A 20,644-nucleotide genomic window follows, 5' to 3' on the forward strand; every position below is an offset into this window, starting at 1 on the left:
GTGTAACCAAGAAATACATTATAAATTTTCCCATCTCATTTGTACAAAATATGTAAGTCAACTTTTACAGGTAGGTCATTTTATATTTTTGTTCACTAAAAATATGTGTGTTCTTTTGTGTGGTAATTAATATCCCACCAATGTTGAAAAATTATTTTCATCAATTCTACTTGATTTTTCTATTCATATGTTAATATTTCATGACATCTCTAAAAATTAATTATTATATGAAAGCTCTTCTCATGTATATGTGAAAACTAAATAAAAATAGCCTTAGGGTGCAATTCTGAGGCACAATTTTTCCAGCTATATCTTATTTTCACAAAGAATTGAGAGATAGTGGCTCCAGGTGGGAGCTAAGGACACATTTAAACATGATCTGTATTTTCTCTAAACAAATATGTTCATATGTGTGTTAGCTGCACAAAAATTGGAGACTAAAAAACTGCACATTCTTCTCCAGATACTTGTACTTTATTTACTGTTCAAATTCTATCTTCTCAGAAAAGCCTTCTCTGAATGGCCATCTAAAAGCATCCCTTCTTCCTTTTTCTTCATAGTACTTACTTCTAACTGACATATTATACATCTTTATCTATATGTTTAGTATCTGTACCTTCTCCTACAACATATGTTCCACGAGGATGGGGAATTTGCTCACTGCTATAACCCCAGAAGCTGTAACAGAAAAAAGTCAATCTTTGTAGTGTATGTGAATAAATGAGTGGTTGAATTTACATAGCAGAGAGCAATTCTTCATTTTGTACCATCTAAGCCATATGTCAAGAGATAAATTTACTAACTCAATGCCTTCTGAATGAAACTAAGCCAGACAATTATGAGTTCCAAGTGAAAATGCTGTACTGAATATTCATTTTCTATTTTGTATCTGAAAAATAGGATATCTGATCTGGAGGGACACTAGAAATCCAACTTTCTTCAGTTTTCCATTTGAATCATGCCAATGACCTGTTGCTTTTGTATCTGATTTTACATTCTGTGCTTTTTTATTTCACAAAATTTGAAAAAAATACCAAATTGGGAGTTCTCCAAGATGATAAGTATAAATGTGTGATTATATATATATCTACAAGTTAGAGCGAGAGAATTTGAGATACAAAGACAAAGCGATATCACAGAGACAAAGGGCGAAAATATTTATGTAAAAATTCGATGTTTGTTGAAAAAAGAGTAATCTCCCCATAGATGACTAGATCAAAGAGTAAATGATGGAATGCATTTACTGGAATAAATGGAACAAATGCAGAATCTGGATCAGGCAGAATTCTTCACTTTCAGTTTTGAAGAGATAAGAAAATGTCTTCTCAAAACCACACTCTAGTGACGGAATTCATTCTCTTGGGACTCACAGAGGATCCAGTGCTAGAAAAGATCCTGTTTGGGGTGTTTCTGGTGATCTACCTAATCACACTGGCAGGGAATCTGTGCATGATCACGCTGATCAGGACCAATTCCCACCTCCAAGCGCCCATGTATTTCTTCCTTAGCCACCTCTCCTTTGTAGACATTTGTTATTCCTCCAACATTACTCCAAATATGCTGCATAATTTCCTCTCAGACCAGAAGACCATCACCTATGCTGGATGCTTCACGCAATGTCTTCTCTTCATTGCCCTGGGCATCACTGAGTTTTATCTCCTTGCTTCCATGGCACTGGATCGCTATGTAGCCATTCGCAGCCCTTTACATTATAGCACCAGGATGTCCAGGGACATTTGTATCTCTCTAGTCATGGCCCCTTATACTTTTGGCTTCCTCAATGGACTCTCTCAGACACTGTTGACTTTTCATTTGTCCTTCTGTGGCTCCCTTGAAATCAATCATTTCTACTGTGCTGACCCTCCTCTTTTAATGTTGGCCTGCTCTGACACCTATATCAAGAAGATGGCAATGTTTGTAGTTGCTGGTTTTACTCTCTTAAGCTCCCTCTTCATCATTCTCCTGTCCTACCTTTTCATTATTGCAGCCGTCTTGAGGATCCGTTCTGCTGAAGGCAAGTACAAAGCCTTTTCTACTTGTGGTTCCCACCTGACAACAGTCACCATATTTTATGGAACCCTCTTGTGCATGTACTTAAGGCCCCCATCTGAGAAGTCTGTAGAGGAGTCCAAAATAATTGCAGTCTTCTATACTTTTTTGAGCCCAATGCTGAACCCGTTGATCTACAGTCTGAGAAATAAGGATATCATCCATGCCATGCAGCAAATGATTAAGGGAAATATCCTTCATAAAATTGCAGTTTAGGCGTGGGTTCATTGGAAATGACTAAGTGTCTGTGATAAGATAGTGATTTGTACCTAAAAATGAGTATGAAAGGGGTCCTAACTGTGATAGAGCCTCTGGTTCCAATTTTCTTTTGAGGATCAGCATCATTTTGTCTGTGAGACATTCCCTTAACTCACAACAAACTTCCCTTTTTGTTAAGCAGAGTCGTGTTTCCATTCCTAGCAACCAGAATGTGCTGATAACCAGATTTATAATCCTGTTTGAAAAATGCGTTTTAGTATCATTGTAGAAGTACTCTATATTTTGTCTAAATAATTCTATGCTTCCTCTTATTTTTTAGTCCTGAGAGCTACTGTGGCTTTCAGGAACCAAACTTACACTCAATCTTGGCAGCTCTCTTAACCCAAATAGTTGATCTCTTTGTGGTCTTTTTTTAAATAATCTTTTTATTTACTTCTATTTGTGATTTAATTTTTTCATTGTGTATGTTTTGGGGTGAAAGTCACCTCAGAATTTTTTTAGAGATAGAATAGAACATAAATCAACATGCATAAAAATAATCTTAAATAGGGACCGGCCCGGTGGCGCAAGCGGTTAAGTGCGCGCACTCCGCTGCGGCGGCCCGGGGGTTCGCTGGTTCGGATCCCGGGCGCGCACCGACGCACTGCTTGGCAAGCCATGCTGTGGCGGCGTCCCATATAAAGTGGAGGAAGATGGGCACAGATGTTAGCCCAGGGCCGTCTTCCTCAGCAAAAAAAGAGGAGGATTGGCGGATGTTAGCACAGGGCTGATCTCCTCGCAAAAAAAAAAATAATAATAATCTTAAATAGAGCCAGCCTGATGTCATAGTGGTTAATTTCACGTTCTCTGCCTTGGTGGCGTGGGGTTCGCAGGTTGCCAGGCTTGAATCCCAGGCATGGACCTATGTCCTGCTCATCAAGCCATGCTGTGGCGGCATCCCCCATACAAAAAAATAGAGGAAGATTGGCACAGATGTTAGCTCAGAGCCTGTCTTTCTCAGCAAAAAGAGGAAGATTGGCAATAGATGTTAGCTTACGGGCAATGTTCCTCACCAAAAAAAAAAAATAATAATCATAAATGACACTCAGTTATAATTTGGTGATGACTTTTATATCACCTTTTATTTTAATCCTTGCAAATGAACTAGTGAGAAAATTATCACCTCCATTTGTAACGTTTGGAGTCTTAGGCACAGAGAGGTTAAATGACTTACCCAAAGTCTCTCAGCCACTAAGTGGCACAAAGGCAAGTCCCTCGATTCCAAATTCTCTCCTCTTTCCAACTCGCACTGCAGTGGTTAAACTCCTCAGCACTGCACATGCGGGATAGAATGCGGGGATAATAAACTAACGAGGTTAGTGCTGTACATGAAATCATGGTGATTGTGATGAGAGTGATAGAGCTGATAACAGCTAACATGGATGTCCTCTGACATTTCAGGTAGCATGGTGATTTGTGTGCAATATAAAAAGAATTATCCTACTGCTCCATGTAAAACAAGCAATTTTGGTATATGCTAGACCTATTTAGATGGCATTTTATAGATATATTTTCCAGATTATAAAAAAGCACACATGTTCACTTTAAAAACTAGAAAATACAGACAGAAATGAAGAAGCAAGGTTTATCAATGATGTGTCCTAAACCAGTGGATAATTTCTGTTTGGGTTTTTTTATAATTCTTCTCAATAATTTTTATGCATATATATATTAATTAATAAAACAAAATTGGAATCATTTGCCATATACGAGTATGAACATTGATTTTCACTTGATGGTATAATGTTTGCATTTCATATGGACTAAATATTTTTGATGAACACCATTTTTAATGTACTATAATATTTAACAATTACTTCATTTTGAACTTACAAAAATAATACATATCATTTGTAGAAAAAAAACTAAAAACTGCTGAAAGACGTAAGGAATGAAAGCAAAATTTGCTTGTAATCTCCTACCTAAAGAAAGCTGCTCTCAATATTTTGGTGTATTTTTTTCCACTTGATTTATTTTGCAAACTATTATTCTGTCATATCAATATACTCTATTATTTTTAAGATTGAGTCTTATCTCTATGTACATGTCTCTCTGATTGTTCCTTTAGGATATATTTCTAGAAGTGTAATTGCTGAATTAAATATTTTGAACAATTTTAAAGCTCCTGCTAATTTTTTCACGGGTAAATTTTTTTTCCAGAAAGTTTCTAATAATTTATACTGATGACAATAATATTTGAGAATAACTATTTCACTACACCATTATTAATGTTAAAAAATACTATTTAAGATTATTTCCTTCTTTCATGTCTCAACTGCAATTCTTAGGAAAGAATTCTGGGTTTTTTTGACAGAAGTAATTTTGGAATGTATATTTAACAAATAAAATATATCAGTTTGACGATTGCCTTTCATATTATTGCTGATGACTCCTCACACGAGGAATATTGACATATTTATTTGGAAAAATTTTATCAACTTTTTTGTTTTGCAGCTTTTTTCAATCCTCAATTTAAATAAACAAGTATCTATATTAGGTTATTAATTTTAATAATAATATTTTATAGGACTATCTTGAATTATTCTTGATAAATTTTGTTATATTTTGTAATATTGTACATAACTTTTCTTTCATGTTTTTAACCCATTTCCTCCCATTATTTGTTAAGCAACTCCTTTTTTCCCCACTGATTTGCGATGTTACCTTTATTGTACACTAAGAGAATCTATTTCTGGCCTATTTCCTCTATTCCTTTGACCAATCTATACAAAAATTTTAAATAAAATTCTTATAATTGATATAAATTTAAAATGTGCTTTAATTTCTAGTAGAGAAATTCCATCTTCATTATTTTTTACTTTCAAATTTATCTTAGGAGAATACAAATCAGATTCTTCTAAGCTACTCAATATTTTTAACAGAGAAATTATGTATATGAATGTTCAAACTACAAAGTCCATGTATACATATTATCAAAGATCAAATATGGCTATACACACAACATATATCCATTGTAAATTATTTTAGAAATACGGAAAATATTTTAGTATTAACAGTATTGTTACACCTGGGTCCTCAGATCCAAAGGGGAGATGTAAGGCATGGAGGCCATAAAGAGGACTGGATAGGGAAGAAAGGTTAAAGGTGAGTTAGGGTGTTTTTTTTTGCCAAAAAGGCAGAGAGGTGCTGTTGGCCTATAAGTGAAAAGAAAAACATTTAACCTTTACACATTAATGTTGTGTATTTGTTAACACTTTTACACAAACATTTATTTTTCCATTATACCATTATGTGTCCGTTATACAACATTATTTTTTAACTAAGATATCTAAATCCAGAATCTTATTCCTAACTAGATTGTCCTTTGCCAGCAACTATTCCCCAAAAGAACTGACATGCTCATACGTACTCTTTAACTCTGAGTCATTTAAAACACTCAAAAAAATTTTATAATGATCCAAATTAAAATATACATTAAGTTTTTAAATAATTGGAAAAAATATCTTTGAGCTTAATTGCAGTGGAGAGATTCGCAGAGGAAAATCACCCAAATTTGACCATAAAAGAGGCATTCAATATTTTGGCAAAGATTTGCCCCAGATAAGGTAAAGTGTAAACTTACTAAGATATGATAAGTTCATGGAAATCATATGAAGTACTAAGCACCATCATATAAATAATTGTTGAAGGCTATGTACAGAAAATTTATAAAAATACAAACATGCTAAAATTAATGAGTACAAATGTTAGTAATCAAAAATATGAATTAAGAGATTGTTTTGTGTAGTATTTCTATTTATGAGAGTTCAAAAAATACTGACACTTTGTATATTGATGGTGTCAAGAAGAACAATAATATATAGCTTTTCTGGAAATCAATTTAACATTATGTTTTAAGGAATCTTAAAAATGTTTGTACACTTTTGCTCAGTCCAATTTTAAGAATGTGCTGAAGGCATAATAAGAAATGAGAGAAGATTTTCATAGTCATGTTTGTTTTATAATTGAGAAAAAGGAAACAAGTTCTGTATTAAACACAGGCAGCCCTCACTTTACACGGTGCTGGGTTAACTGAAACCTGTACAGACTGGGAACGTGTCTTTGCTTTGCAGGGATCCCAGTTACCACAGCGCTGTGCAGGGTGAGGGCTGCCTGCATTTAATAACTGGTTAGGCACAGGCGTATGCCAGACAGAGCAGAAGCTGGCTGCAAATAACTAGACGCCCTGGAAGGGTGTGTTGGCTGTGATCATGAGGAGATTGGGACTATCCTGTAACAGATTTTTGCATTAGAATTTTATACAGAAGTTAAAATGAAGAAATTCTGAATTGAGGAAAGGGCAGATCATTTTACATTGCTTTTTATGAAAAAGAAATGATACAACAATATATACATTATGATAACTTTGTAAAATAGTAGGATTAAGGAAAAGTAAAACTTGTTCTTTATATCTATGTACCAATTTTCCATGATAAACTATTATTACTTTTAAAAGCAAGAAAGAAGTGAACAAAAAGTGCATATTTCCAATATAATTCAGATCCCAGGATATAAAATTAAAAGATCTTTATTTATTAATGTTGGAATTTAAATATGAAAGTAGGAGAAAGCAGGGGTTCAAAACTCCTACCCCTTCTATAACAGTATTGAACTGGATGGTCACCTAGATTTTTCTAATTCAAGCTCCTATTACTTTTTCCCTTAAAAATATCATGCTTCTGAATATTTTGAGTTTACTCAGTGATAAATAAAGTTATGCTTATGTTTGTTAAGAGTGGGTGATGGGGGCAAGTCAATATCAGTCTCCGTCTACAATGTTTTAATCTGGAAAATAAAATTTTTCTTTCACTCAGAACTTTCAAGGGAAAGTTCCTCCAATTAAAGGCTTTTTTCTTCTGCTTTTCAAGCTTAAACATCACCTTCAGGTACTGATCATGCTATGACACTGAGAAGAAGTGAAACAAGTTACAGTTGAGTTCCAATAAACTGTATCTGATGGATCAATGTTTTCTGCATTGGTTTATATTTACTGTATTCACACATACACGCAATAGAATGAACACTTCCAGTGCATTTGACGATGTAGAGAAATGTGGGCACCATTTGCCTGTGGTGACATTACACATCAGCACATCCAAAAAGTATGGAATATAAAAAGTTGTACGAATAAAACTGTAGAAATCTATCTTACTACAATAACTTATCAGAAGCACTAACCTGTATTTATGAACATTTTCCTAAAGAGGGAAAAATAAAAAACTGCCTCAATATTAAAAGAAAGTGGTGCTTTATTCTTTTGAAAATTTATGTTGCTGATTAAAGTGGACAATATATTGGAAAAACATATTTTAAAGCCTATGCATCATACTGTGCCCGCTACTTTGCATGTCTCACTTTAACTCAACTAGTGTGTATGGACTCTGACTTAGCTCTTTGGTGTCCCTAATTAAGCTATGGAATCAGAACCCCTGGTGCTCAAACATAGCTACTGCCATGGTCTGATCATGACATAATCATTTAATCATGGAATGGGGAGAATGAGCGGCTCTCTGTAACTGGTTCTATCACTGTCAGCAGAGGCAAACCTTCTCTAACTGGAGTAGCATATACTTCTTGAGAGCCAATTGTATGTTTGTTCAGGCTCAGTTTCTACCTCATTTCTTACTTTTCGACAGCAATGAACCTATCCTGTCCCTTGGATTTCTGTCCATCCCATCTCCTTTGTTCCTAATCAACACCTGGTATCTGGGTTCTGTCCTCACTTAATATACCCTTTGCTCTCACTAATCTCTTTTTATTGCACAATGTCCCCATTTATTTTAGGTTTCATATATATTTCATATTTATATTTCAATTTATCCCATACAGTTGATATCACACTTTGTATTTGACCATCAGGAAGTCTTTTCTGTCCTACCTTTTAAATATTACATTTTAAGCGTTAACATAGCTTGTCAGCATTTCCTCTGTTACCAGTCTGGTCTAAAACTAAATTATCTTTTGCCCAAGCTATGGCAATGATCTTCCTCCTTCCACATTTGAAATTCTCTATTTCAATGCAAACCAATGACCTTTCATAAATATAATCACTTCACGTTACTGACTTCATAAAATAGTCCAAGATTTTCCATCACATTTGGGCTAAAATCTAAACTTCTTAAGAAACATCACCGAGTCTACAAGGACTTATGTGATGCCTTCCCATCCCCCTCCAAATTTTTTGACCACTTACTCTTCAGTACTTCATCTCCTGCCAAATTGAACCCCTAGCTGTTTCTTGTACATGCTGAGCACATTCCTACCTCAGGGCCTTTGTAAACACTGTTCTCTCTGCTTAGAATATTCTTCCCTCAGACCTTTCAGTGACTTATTCCATCACTTAATTTAGATCTGTCTTCTAATAACACCTCTTCTGAAAGGCATTGCCTGGCCACTACTCTAAGTTACCTCATTTGAAATAGCTCTTTAATCATGAACCATGATCTATTTTTCCTCATATGCTTTATCACTTCAAAAAAGATTATTTATTTATGTGACTCTATTTATGTGATAGTTCCACCTCTAGTCCTGAAATGGCTGGGCAGTGGCATATGTCACCAGAGCCCAGTGAGAGTTAGAACCAGGAAGAAGGTTCCTGGCCACCTTCTTCCCCAACACATACCTCTGCAGGAGCTTTCCCTGGATGGATGCAGCCACTCTAGCACCTTCATTGTGAAACTGGGAGAGAATGAGAAAGAAACTGAGCTACTTTTCTCTTCTTCCCCCCTCTGATATCCTGCTGGTTTCTCCCATTGGCTGAATTCAGCTGGAAACTAGTTACCAAAGGAGCTCTATTGACATGACCCCTAAGGATGAAACTCCAGATGGACAGAACAAGGTAGAGAAGAAAAGGCAATAGGTGTGGATGGGGTAGGGTGACAGAGGGAGAATCACCAGACATCTATATTATCCATGTATCTACAATGTTCCCATAGCTATGTCTTATTATTCCTACTGAAAAAGAAAGCACAAAATTAGTAAATAACTAGTCCAAGTTCAATAAAGGTTAATTCATCTTCCAGTGGTTTTCCTAACGCCAAAACTTTCTCCCTACACCACACACTATTCTGTCTTACATGCTGTAAACAGAACTTAATATTTCCCTCTTGTCAAAAAATATTAAGACATTCAGATGTAAGTTAAAATAAATAATGAATCCCATTGCTTCATCATTCTTGGGAGATTTGATTCTGTGATGATATTGGTGAGTGGGCAAAAAACATGTTCTCAATAAGTTTATGATTTTTAAAAAAATAACAAAGATAGTGGTTGTTTACAGTCTGAATGAGTTTCCTCTAGAAATAATTAAACCATAGAGATTTGGTCCCTTTATAACAATTCCATTATAAACTCTTCAGTTCTTCATATCCATGCTCTCATTGGGAGAACACTTCTTTCACAGGTAGGATGAGGTATTGTTAAAACATATTTTAGAAACTGAAATAAGTATTTTAATCAACAAAAATAAAATTGTGTGCTGAATCATATTCTGATGGATTAGTGAATGCCTTGATTTACATTCTACTATTCTCTCAGAGTACAAGTATTTATGAACATACAGTGGAGATGAATGGCTTGCCCAACCTCCTCAGCTAGGAATTAGAGGATACGGGATTTCCAGCCAGAAAGTCTGGCTGCAGACCCCAGTAACTGTTACACTTTGTTGACTCTCAGGAACTAACTATGCTTACTTTCTCATTCCATGAAGAAAAATAAAGCGGTGGTATTGAATAAACTTTCTGGTTCCTTCTGAGTTAACAATGCTACTCTTTATAATTATAAGCATCGTATCATGTAATGGTCTGCACTCCCTTCCTGGAGAATTGGCCACATTTAGGTTATAACCTATATTAATTATTTAAAAGTAATCCAAAATGCATTTCATGAACATGCCTTCTCTAAATTTCTTTTTCCACTTCAAATTGAACCACGACTACATGCCAAGGAGACATCACCCTTGCTAAAACTAAAGACCAACCTTCTAGACTCTTTGGGTTACTGGGTAGTGGCAGCAAACAACTACATGAGAGATTCTCAGGGTGAGGGTGAATGTCATGAGTGTAAAGCCTCAGGTTTCACAGAGCCACTTCTATCCACTTGCAAATACTTCTCTCTGAAGTTTTCTTGCTCAAATCATATAGGATGTGTTCCATTTCTTTAAAGGAAAGTTATTACTTTAAAGTACTCAGTTCAGTTATCTGGAATGTTCATTGTTTACATTGCTCATTTCCCCACAGTAAAAACTGAATGGAGGTATTAATTATTTTGGCTCTAAATTAATGTTTAAAAATAGACACTTACTAAACATACCATCACAACACCAAAGAGTATTTGCCTATTATGACAATTACTGTGATCTTTTGAACTTAAAAAAGAAAACTACAAAATGATTGTGATTCTATTGATTCAGGAGATTTGTCTTGTATTTTATTACCCCACTCAATAAGTCCAAAGTCTTCAAGTGCAGAACGGAATAACGCAATGGGCAAGAATGCTGGAGAGGTGTATTTACAAAGTGCCTTACAAAGTGAACTGTGTCCATCCTTGGCACTGTAGCTATTAACAAGAGTCAGTATAATATTGACATACCTGGGTATGTGTTATTGTCGGAGAATGTAGATTTTCCACAATGGTCTTCATGGTCACTTTCATCCTGCACAAATTTGGGAGATGCAATTCATGATATCTTATGTACTATCTCAGTGTATATGTAATATGATTATTATTTCAGTATGACCATTTCCAAGTTTTAAAAAACCAAAATTGATTCATGTTATAGAGTTTTTCTTACCTTTGCAAGAGTTAAAAAGAGGTAGGGTTACAACAAAATTGTTATGATGTGGAGATATGATTGTCAACCTTTTTTTTCATGATTGTCTTACCCCCACCAGGGAGTCTTTTAATACACTATTTTATCACTCCCCCACGAGTATTTAATACCTCTGATATATGTGTATGTATATACCTACACACACACACACAAACACACACACATATTATTTATGTATGTTACATACATCTGTTTTTATACAAAAATACTAATTTACTTTTGTGCCCCATGAACCAATTTTTGCCCCCAATAATTGGCAACAATATATAAAGCAAAGGAGATCTTTTGAGCTGATTCTTAAAAGTTAAGTAAAATTTGGTGGTATCAGGGCCACCTGAAGTAGACTGTAGTGGGGAAAATGGACAGACATTCCAGGGAGAGTGAACAGTCGAATACAATCTTGAGTTTGGAGGGACAGGTAGATAGATCCTAGTTTTACAAGAACATATGCCATACATCAGTTCCATTTCCCTGAGTCCATTCAGCTCAGGAAAACAGATGAGTGACAGTGACAGATGCTTTAGATAACACATCAAAAGGTATGTTGAAAAACAAAGGATTACAAATTCAAAGAAACAGTGTTTAAGGAAATTGTAATTGAACAAATATGATAAAGACTTGCAGTAAGATAATGGCTTTTTAAATGATGTAATCTATGCAGAAATAGAAGTACAATCATGTACACCTGAAATTTATACAATGTTATAAACCAATGTTACTGCAATAAACAAAAATTAAAATTTGATGCAATAAAAAAAATATGAAAAGACTTGCAGAAAAACATTTAAAAATATGACTGCCTTTATATAAAGGAGCTCGATATTGATTTAGATATTTAAAACATCAGTCACTTGCTTACTTCTGCCACATGTATTTACAAGTTTGAGAGAAGGGGAAGAAGTATCAGCTGACATGATGAGGGTGATGGAGAAACGACAAAAGACAAATGCATTTGTATTTCCTTTACTTTAGACCTCACTTGAAGCCAAGCAAACACAATGTTAAAGAAAAACTGCACAACAGTGACTGAGTTTATTCTCCTGGGACTGACAGATCGAGCCGAGTTGCAGCCTGTCCTCTTTGTGGTTTTCCTAGTCATCTACCTTATCACAGTGATCGGCAATGTGAGCATGATTTTGTTAATCAGAAGTGACCCGAAACTTCACACTCCAATGTACTTCTTCCTCAGTCACCTCTCCATTGTAGATCTCTGTTATGTCACCAATGTCACTCCGCAGATGCTGGTTAACTTCTTATCCAAGAGAAAAACCATTTCCTTCATTGGTTGCTGTATCCAGTTCCATTTTTTTATCACCTTGGTGATCACAGAATATTATATGCTCACAGGGATGGCTTATGACCGCTACGTGGCCATCTGCAAACCCTTGTCATATGGTAGCAAAATGTCCAAACGCGTTTGCCTCTCTCTCGTTACTACTCCTTATATTTATGGCTTTGCAAATGGTCTGGCACAGACCATCCTGATGCTTCGTCTCTCCTTCTGTGGACCCAATGAAATCAACCACTTTTACTGTGCGGACCCTCCTCTCTTAGTCCTTGCCTGCTCAGATACTCATGTCAAAGAAACTGCCATGTTTGTGGTGGCTGGTTCCAACCTCACCTGTTCTCTCACCATCATCCTCATCTCCTACGTTTTCATTTTCACAACTATTCTGCGTATGCGCTCTGCTGAGGGGAGGCACAAAGCTTTCTCCACCTGTGGGTCCCATCTGATGGCTGTCACCATCTTTTATGGGACTCTGTTCTGCATGCATCTGAGGCCCCCTTCTGAGGCATCTGTAGAACAAGGGAAAATTGTAGCTGTTTTTTATATCTTTGTGAGTCCTATGTTAAACCCTTTGATCTATAGCCTTCGGAACAAAGATGTTAAAACAGCAATCAGGAAAGTGATTCAAAAGAAATTGTTTGCTAAATAAGATAGACTTTTTGGTCACAGGTATGTAATATATCCTTATTTTCTGGCCAATTAATGAACATTTTAAATTAAGCAATCATTTTTCTCATTGAGTATTTTTAGTCTTTCCTAATTCTCATGTGGGGCCTGGAAGAATGTGTCCAACTATTTGCTAGTGTTTACAGTGTTGTCTCAGGGCATTAAAAAAATTCAGAGACAGAACTAAAAGGCATTGTTATTGTTCTATAAAATCAATAAAGAACAGATGAATCTACCTGTAGTACTCATACTGGTACAAAGTTATAAAAGACAGAGTTCCCAAACGATGCTATGGCAATGATAACATGGTAGATTTATATAGTGCTTAATAAATTCCTAATGATTTTTCAGAAACTCATCAACTATAGCAGGTGAGTTTTTACTTCTTTTTCTTACAAATTATATAGCAATGAAGATCTTTGGGCATCTCTGATTGTCACTCTAGGATAGAAATGCCAAATTTCCTTTAGAAGGTTTTTTTTTTTTCCTTTTTCTTTTTGTCACTCATATACATCCCCATTATAAAACTGGTTTTGTGCTTTCACTTGTTAATTTTTATTATGTACTATTTCCAACACACAGCCAAAAATAGAAAGTAATATAAAGACCACCTATGTAAGCATAACTAATCATTATTAAGTTTTCACACAATGCCATTTCTGCTTCAGATATTTCAGATACTCAGATGTTGTCAAATTGAGTCTGCCTTGTGTGATTCTGTTTCTCTCCTCATTTCTTGAATTAAACTGTAATATGAATTTAATGTTTCTTATCCCTATGTAGAGTTTTAGCACTTGCTAGGTGATTACGTACCCACAGAATTATACAATATTACTTTGCTAGATTTAAATCTTGATATAAGTCAAATCACTCAACGTATCCTTCTGCAGTTTGTTTTATTTTTCACTAAACATTCTTAGATTTATCCAGGCTGATTCATTCAGCAGCATTTTTCACTGATAATTTTCTGGCAATATATAAATATGCCACCATATATTTATTTTCTACTATTGATGGACAATTACATTTTTCTAGTTTCTGAAAATATGAAAATCCAGCAAAACATTTTCTTGTGGAATTCTGAATGTGTAGCAGTTCAAGAGTTCCTCTCACATATATACCTAAGATGGTAATGTCTGGGTCATTAGATATGAGCATCTTTAAATTTAGTAGATATTGCCAAATAGCTCTACCAGTTTAGACTCCTGCTAAGAGAGTGTGAGAGCGCCCTTTACTCCACATTCTTGTCAACACAGTGTATGGTCAGACCTTTAAAATGTTTTCAAATCTAATGGGTGCAAAATGGATTCTCATTTCCTGTTTAAGTTTTGGAATCATCATTACAAGTGAAATATTTTTAAATGCTTTGATGCTAATTGAAGATTTCTCTTTTTTTCAGTTGTATGTCCATATTTTTTGTTCACTTTCAGCAAGTTATTTTCTCTATTTCCTATGTTTATAATAGCTCCTTATTTATTCTGAACCAAGTACTAATATTTTAATGATGTATGAATTGCAAATATCTTCAACCTGTTTGCAGCATGTATTTCATTTTTGCACATGATATATTTGGTGCTGCAGAAGTTTTTCATTTTAATGTAGTTCAAATGTATTAATCTTCTCTTTATGCTTGTGCTTTGTATGTCCTGTCTAAATAATTCTTTCCTATTATGAAGATATTCTCCTATCTTTTCTTTCAAAGTTTTAAAGTTTTGCTTTTGCATATGTAGGTCTTTATTGTTTCCAGTAAGTAAATGTTGCAAAACAGTCTCCAATCCTATTTTATAATGAAAAAAAATAAATTTCCCATTTTTTGAGTACTGCATACTTTTCTCGTTATATTTTTAGTGTAAACTCTGTCATGTATCAAGTTTTCACCTGTATCAGTCTGTTTCTGTGTTCTCTATTCTAAGACCAACTTGTCAATTCTTCATCAATACAAACTTTTTATAAAAATAGCTTTATCACCCTTTATCTGGAAGCCTGAAACATTATTTTCTTGAAGGGTCTCTGACAGAAGCTACCATTAAAATGTATTTATTGTTGTTACTGCTTTCAGGTCGATTCTGACTCCTAGTGACCCTGTGCACAGCAGAGTGGAACCCTGCCTGGTCTTTTTGTGCCATCCTCTCGCCTTCCACCACTATATCAGAAAAATCTCCACTTCTATTCACAGAGTTTTCATGGCTAATTTTTTCGGAAGTGAGTGGTCAGGTCCTTCTTCCTAGTCTGTCTTAGTCTGGATGCTAAGCTGAAACCTGTCCACCGTGGCTGACGCTGCTGGTATTTGAAATACCGGTGACAGAGCTTTCAGCATCACAGCAACAAGCAGCCACCACAGTCTGACAACCAACAGATGGGTAGTGTGGTTCCCTCACCAGGAAAAGAACTCCAGCTGCTGGAGGCTGGAGTACCGAATCTTAACCACTAGACCACCAGGGCTGGCATTAAAATGTACAAAAATACCTATATCCTCTCCAGAGTCCATGTCCATCCTTTCCTTAGAAGGGACATGAAACCAACTTCATTGATCCAGTAGTGGTGGGTCTAAGAATGAGAAAGAAGAAAAGGTAATTTATAGTCTATATTTAGTCCCGTATCTATCCTCTTATTTTGGTAGTCACCATCACAAATATTCCTTAGCTATGGCTTAATGTGTTTTGCATGGCATCATCAGTTCTGTGTGCCCTGATCATTCTTTCCTACTCTACTGGGCCAAATCCCAAAGTAGAAGCTGCCATATCCTGATTTAAGAGTTCATAAGGAAAACAGTCACAGAAGTCGGGTTATTTTACTCTATAGGCATTACAGGTGGTACATTTCCTACTGGATAATTTGCACACCCATTCATGTCATGGCGTCTTACTTCTTATCTTTGGCATTTCCTCCTGAGACATACAAGTTATGGAAGACAATAGTGGGGAAAAACTCTCAAGAGATGGGAGCAGAGCAGAGCAGGGTTCTATGAGGTCAATCTGGTTTATTTATTTTTTTCAGATCTTCTGTGTCCCTACAAATGTTTTATTGTTTCACATAAAAACTGAGAGACTTGCCTGTGGATTCGTCTATTTCTCTTTGTAATTTTTCCTTTAAATATTGAGGTTGTATTGTTAGATGAGGTCAAGTAATGAACTAGTATAATTCCTTTTATTATTATATAGTTTGTAACCCATCTTTGATGATTAAAATCCAAAAGTCTATTTTGTCTGACATTCATATATCTTCAGCAGTATTTTGTTTTCTTTCGGTGAGGAAGATTAGCCCTGAGCTAACATCCATTGCCAATCCTCCTTTTTTTGCTGAGGAAGATTGGCCCTGGGCTAACGTCCGTGTCCATCTTCCTCTACTTTATATGTGGAATGCCACCACAGCATGACTTGATAAGCCATGGAATCAGCAGTATTTTTAATTATTTTTGGTTACTTGATGTCTATTATGTGTATTTCTGCCCTTTGACTTTCAGGTCTTGAGTCCTTTTAATTATTGAGTCTCTTATTTTGTTGTGAATATTGATACTTATTATCATTTTCTAACAGCTTATTTTGTGCTTTAAAAAAATTTTCCCTGTATTTTTTTCCCCTTTTCCAATCATGATTAAGTTGTTTTCTACGTTCCTTTGTTCTTTCTACTTCTTTTTTGATATTACACATTCTATTTTCTATTTTTAATAAATTCCATCAAATTTTGGTACACATATTTGACTTAACTGAGTCTCTATTAATCAGTAAGTCTATAGAGAATAATAAAATGAACTTAGAATATTTTAATTCTGGGTACCTCTTATATCTATCTTACATACTGTTATGTGGAAGTATAAAATAGATCATTGATAATAAATTATTATTTAATAATAGACTTGAAATATAGTTATATATGATTGGATTATAATTATATTAGGTTTTTGTTTATTGTCAATGTTCCTTTAAATTTAGCCACTTTTGTAAACCACTTTCTCACTGTTCTGTTTGGATCCCACTCTTTTTTCTGGATTTAGTTTTCCGCTTTCTGATATATATCATTAAGTAGTTTTTCCCATGAGATTTTGTGGAAGATAACTTCTCTCTGTTTTTATTTGTATGAAAATGTCTTGTTTTAACTTTAATTGTCAAAGAAGAATTCATTTGGTTATCAATCTAGATAAATAGATATTTGCTTTCAATACTTAGAAAATACTTCATACTCTAGCTTCTACCAGTTTTGTTGTACAGATGATTGTACTACCAGATTTTTTGTTATATCTCTGTAGGGAAAATATCTTCTTTTTTGTAAATTTTGTAATTTTCAGTTTCAGTTTTTTCTTTGTTGGGATTAAGTTATATTTATCCTTTTCCATTTTCAATGCCTCCTTGGCTGATCTTTCTAAGTCATATTGTCTTTGTATATGTTCTCACAGTCTCATGTACCTTTAATTTATGGGATTTTCATGACTATAATTTAACATTGTGTGATGTATTCATGGTTTTATCATTCCCTGATTGTCTGGTCCATGAGAGCAAGGTCCATGTCTAGTTTTGCTCACTATTTTAAAGCCAGCATTTATCCCAAAACCTAGAATATAGATGGTTCTCAGTAAGTATCTATTGAGTTAATCAACTATCACTATGCCCTTTGCATTATGGTTATTTGAGTGCAAACTCTACTTTCTATCGCTTTCCAACATGATCTTCATGAGTTCTAAGATAATCAAAACCCTGACTCTGAAACTTTAAATATGAATGCTTCATCCCTCCCACCTTAAAGCAGAAATTTTTTAGGGACATAAATCATTTTTTGACTTTCTCTTATGATTTCTACATTGACAGTGGCAAATAGGTTTTCCCTGAACATTTCCTAACTATATAGATGAATGAATGAATGAGTGAGTGAATGAATGAATGCCACTATACGTGGAGAATGTTTAGTATTGTGTTAGCTTGTGTATTTCCTTGCTGAACTATCAACAACGTGATATCAGTGATTGTTGATTGGCCTGTTTGAATCCCATCCTCAAAATTACAATTAATATTGTAATTATTAATTACAATAAATTGTAAATATACAATTTATTAGTTGTATATACCAGGGAAAGTTGCATAATCTCTATTTGCCTCAGTTTCCCATTGGGAAAATGAAGATAAAAATACTATGACCTATGGTGTTGTGTGAGGAAAGCTAAGGAAATATTTTTAAAATGGTGAGGGAAGAAAGGACAAACTGTGACTACAGGTTGAGGAATAGCAGCTACTTACACTTGAAAAAGAGAACAAATTGATATATAAGACAGTAATTCAAATCCTACCCTGCCATGTACCAGCTATGTGACACTGGGTGGCTTAGTCCATCACTATTCCTTTAGTGGAGTCTATGTTTCTTTAGCTAAAAGTTCAGGATGGAGTCCCTGCTTTTTAGGGTTATCTTGAGGGATCAATTAAATTACCTACATGGAAGTTCTCCACACATGAGAAGTGCTCACCAAGGTGCTTGCCAAGGACCCTGTCTGCTTCACACTCCTGCTCATGGCTGACCCTGCCCAAGACATTGATGTTCATCAGAGAGGACATTGCTAAGCGCTCTGGATTTAAGGAGAGGAGACAGTTTTAGTATAAAAGAAAAATAAAAAATAAAAATCAGATCATCGTCAAAATTTCAGGATGAAACTTCTTTATGTGCCTTCCACAGAGGTCTTAGGACAAATAGTAAAGTTGAAATCATGGAAAATATGACTGAGGCACATGATTAGATTTCTGATCCTAGAGTGTTCCGATTAATCTCAAGATGGGTGAGTCCCAGTGTAACACTCATCACTGCTGCTCTCAAATCCCTCTGAGATTTGCTTAAAGAGCAGGTCCCTACCTCCCACATCCTGGAATAAATATGACTACATTTTACAGCTCAGAGAGACACTAAGGACCTTTCTTAACCAGAAGTTAGGAAAACAGGTGCTTACAGAACCAGAAGTAAATCTCTGTGTTTTTACTTCTTTAATTTTAGTCAAGAGGAGAGTGTATTAAAGTCTCAAAGTGAGGTCTACAAATTATAAGGATTTTTCCACCCTTAAAAATCAGATTTTCTCTGACTTTGAAAATCAATGGGGCTCAGGAATTTAGAGTTTTTTCCCTGAAAGAGGACATGCCCTTCTCTCAGTGCTGTGGGCAAAGAAGTAGAGAGGAGAGGTCAGCTCTGAAAGATCTTAACTCTGTTTCTTGCATCACACAGAGCATCCTTACTGTATGCAAAACATTTTTCCAAGCTTTGAATTAACTATTTTATTCCTCACAACAATGCATTTCTCATTTTATAGCTGGGAAAATTAAGGTAGGACAGGTTAAATAACTTGCCCCTATCGTGGAATTCATAAACAGTGGAGCCAGAATCAGAATCACTAACTGGAATTAGATTCATGAAGTTCTGACTTTCTAAACACTAAAGTATTGCCTCCTTGATGTTCACTATGTTAGGGCAGGCTCCACATCATCTAATTTGATTTATTTATTTTGAAAATGTTTCCACTGAGCTAATTGTTACCCAAGTTCACTCAGAGAGGAAGGTGGTGACAGAGCTAGGTATAGGTTCCAGACCCATCCAGAACCTCTGTTTGTTTGATGGAATTCTTCTCTAAACGCAGAGAAAATGCTCAGTGAGTAGCATAGTGCTCCCCTCCTCATGTGTGTCTGATCTTAAGGACCGTCCTGCTGATGAGTTAGGTATTAATGTACACCTGTAACGAGGGTTGACCTACTTCAGCTGCAAGTGTCAAGTTCACACCAGACATTCTGATGGCCTTTACGCTCACCTCTCACTCTGGAACTCCATTTGTGCATGCTTTCTTCCCTTGTAGATGCTCTCATGAACTGATATTCTTTTCTGACTACTTGCCTCTAAGCACCTTATAATTGAATTTCAAGACTTTCTTCTTCTTAATTATCTGGTGGAATATTTCTAAGTTACCATTGTAGGGAGAAGGAGGAGGCGGCAATGAGAAGGAGATGGAGGCAGCCCCATTTACTCTCCTTACCACAAACAGAAAGTCATTCTGAAAGCAGAGTAGAGTAGTCAGCTTTTCTTTATCTGTAGTTCTCAATGGCATAGGGCTCTTTACGTCCCTGAGGACAACAAGAAAATCTCCTTCAGTCAACTTTTTTTCCCGTGTCTCCTCATTTCCAGTAAATGAGGCAGCAGTTCTATTTAACAGGATTTTAAGTCACCTGGAGGGTTGTTTCTTAAAAAGTGACTGGTTATTCTGTTTTTACTGTTCATTTCAAACATATTCCTTATCTCCACCTTTACACGCATAAATGGACAAAATCATATTTTCCCCTGCAGACCTCAGGACAGTTTCACCATTGGTGCACCCTGTTTCCTCAAAATGCTTTGAGGCAATCCCTTCTGTTTTTAATAGAGTTTGAACTCAACTAATTTTCCTGACAACAGGCTTATTGAAATTTCAGTTGATCTTCCTGGACAATATTTTATAGACCTGTCACTGATGCAAAAGAACCAAAAAAGGAAAATATTCTGCTCACCACACATGAATGTAAGGACATTTTCAGGTGTTGGATGGAGCTCGCCCTAAA

General features: G+C 35.4%; 2 protein-coding genes across 2 annotated transcripts; both read left to right on the forward strand.

Moving 5' to 3' along the window:
- Nucleotides 1-1,278: 1,278 nt before the first annotated feature.
- LOC131395075 (olfactory receptor 5M10) lies at nt 1,279-2,265 on the forward strand. The gene has a single exon (XM_058526880.1). It carries the CDS (start codon nt 1,318-1,320, stop codon nt 2,263-2,265), a length of 948 nt encoding a protein of 315 aa, XP_058382863.1. The 5' UTR covers nt 1,279-1,317.
- Nucleotides 2,266-12,135: 9,870 nt separating this feature from the next.
- On the forward strand, nt 12,136-13,074 carry LOC131395076 (olfactory receptor 5M5-like). Its single transcript, XM_058526881.1, has one exon. The coding sequence runs from the start codon at nt 12,136-12,138 to the stop codon at nt 13,072-13,074; it is 939 nt and encodes a 312-aa protein (XP_058382864.1).
- Nucleotides 13,075-20,644: the final 7,570 nt, after the last annotated feature.

This window comes from Diceros bicornis, chromosome 31 (assembly GCF_020826845.1).
Source record: "Diceros bicornis minor isolate mBicDic1 chromosome 31, mDicBic1.mat.cur, whole genome shotgun sequence".
Taxonomy (NCBI): domain Eukaryota; kingdom Metazoa; phylum Chordata; class Mammalia; order Perissodactyla; family Rhinocerotidae; genus Diceros; species Diceros bicornis.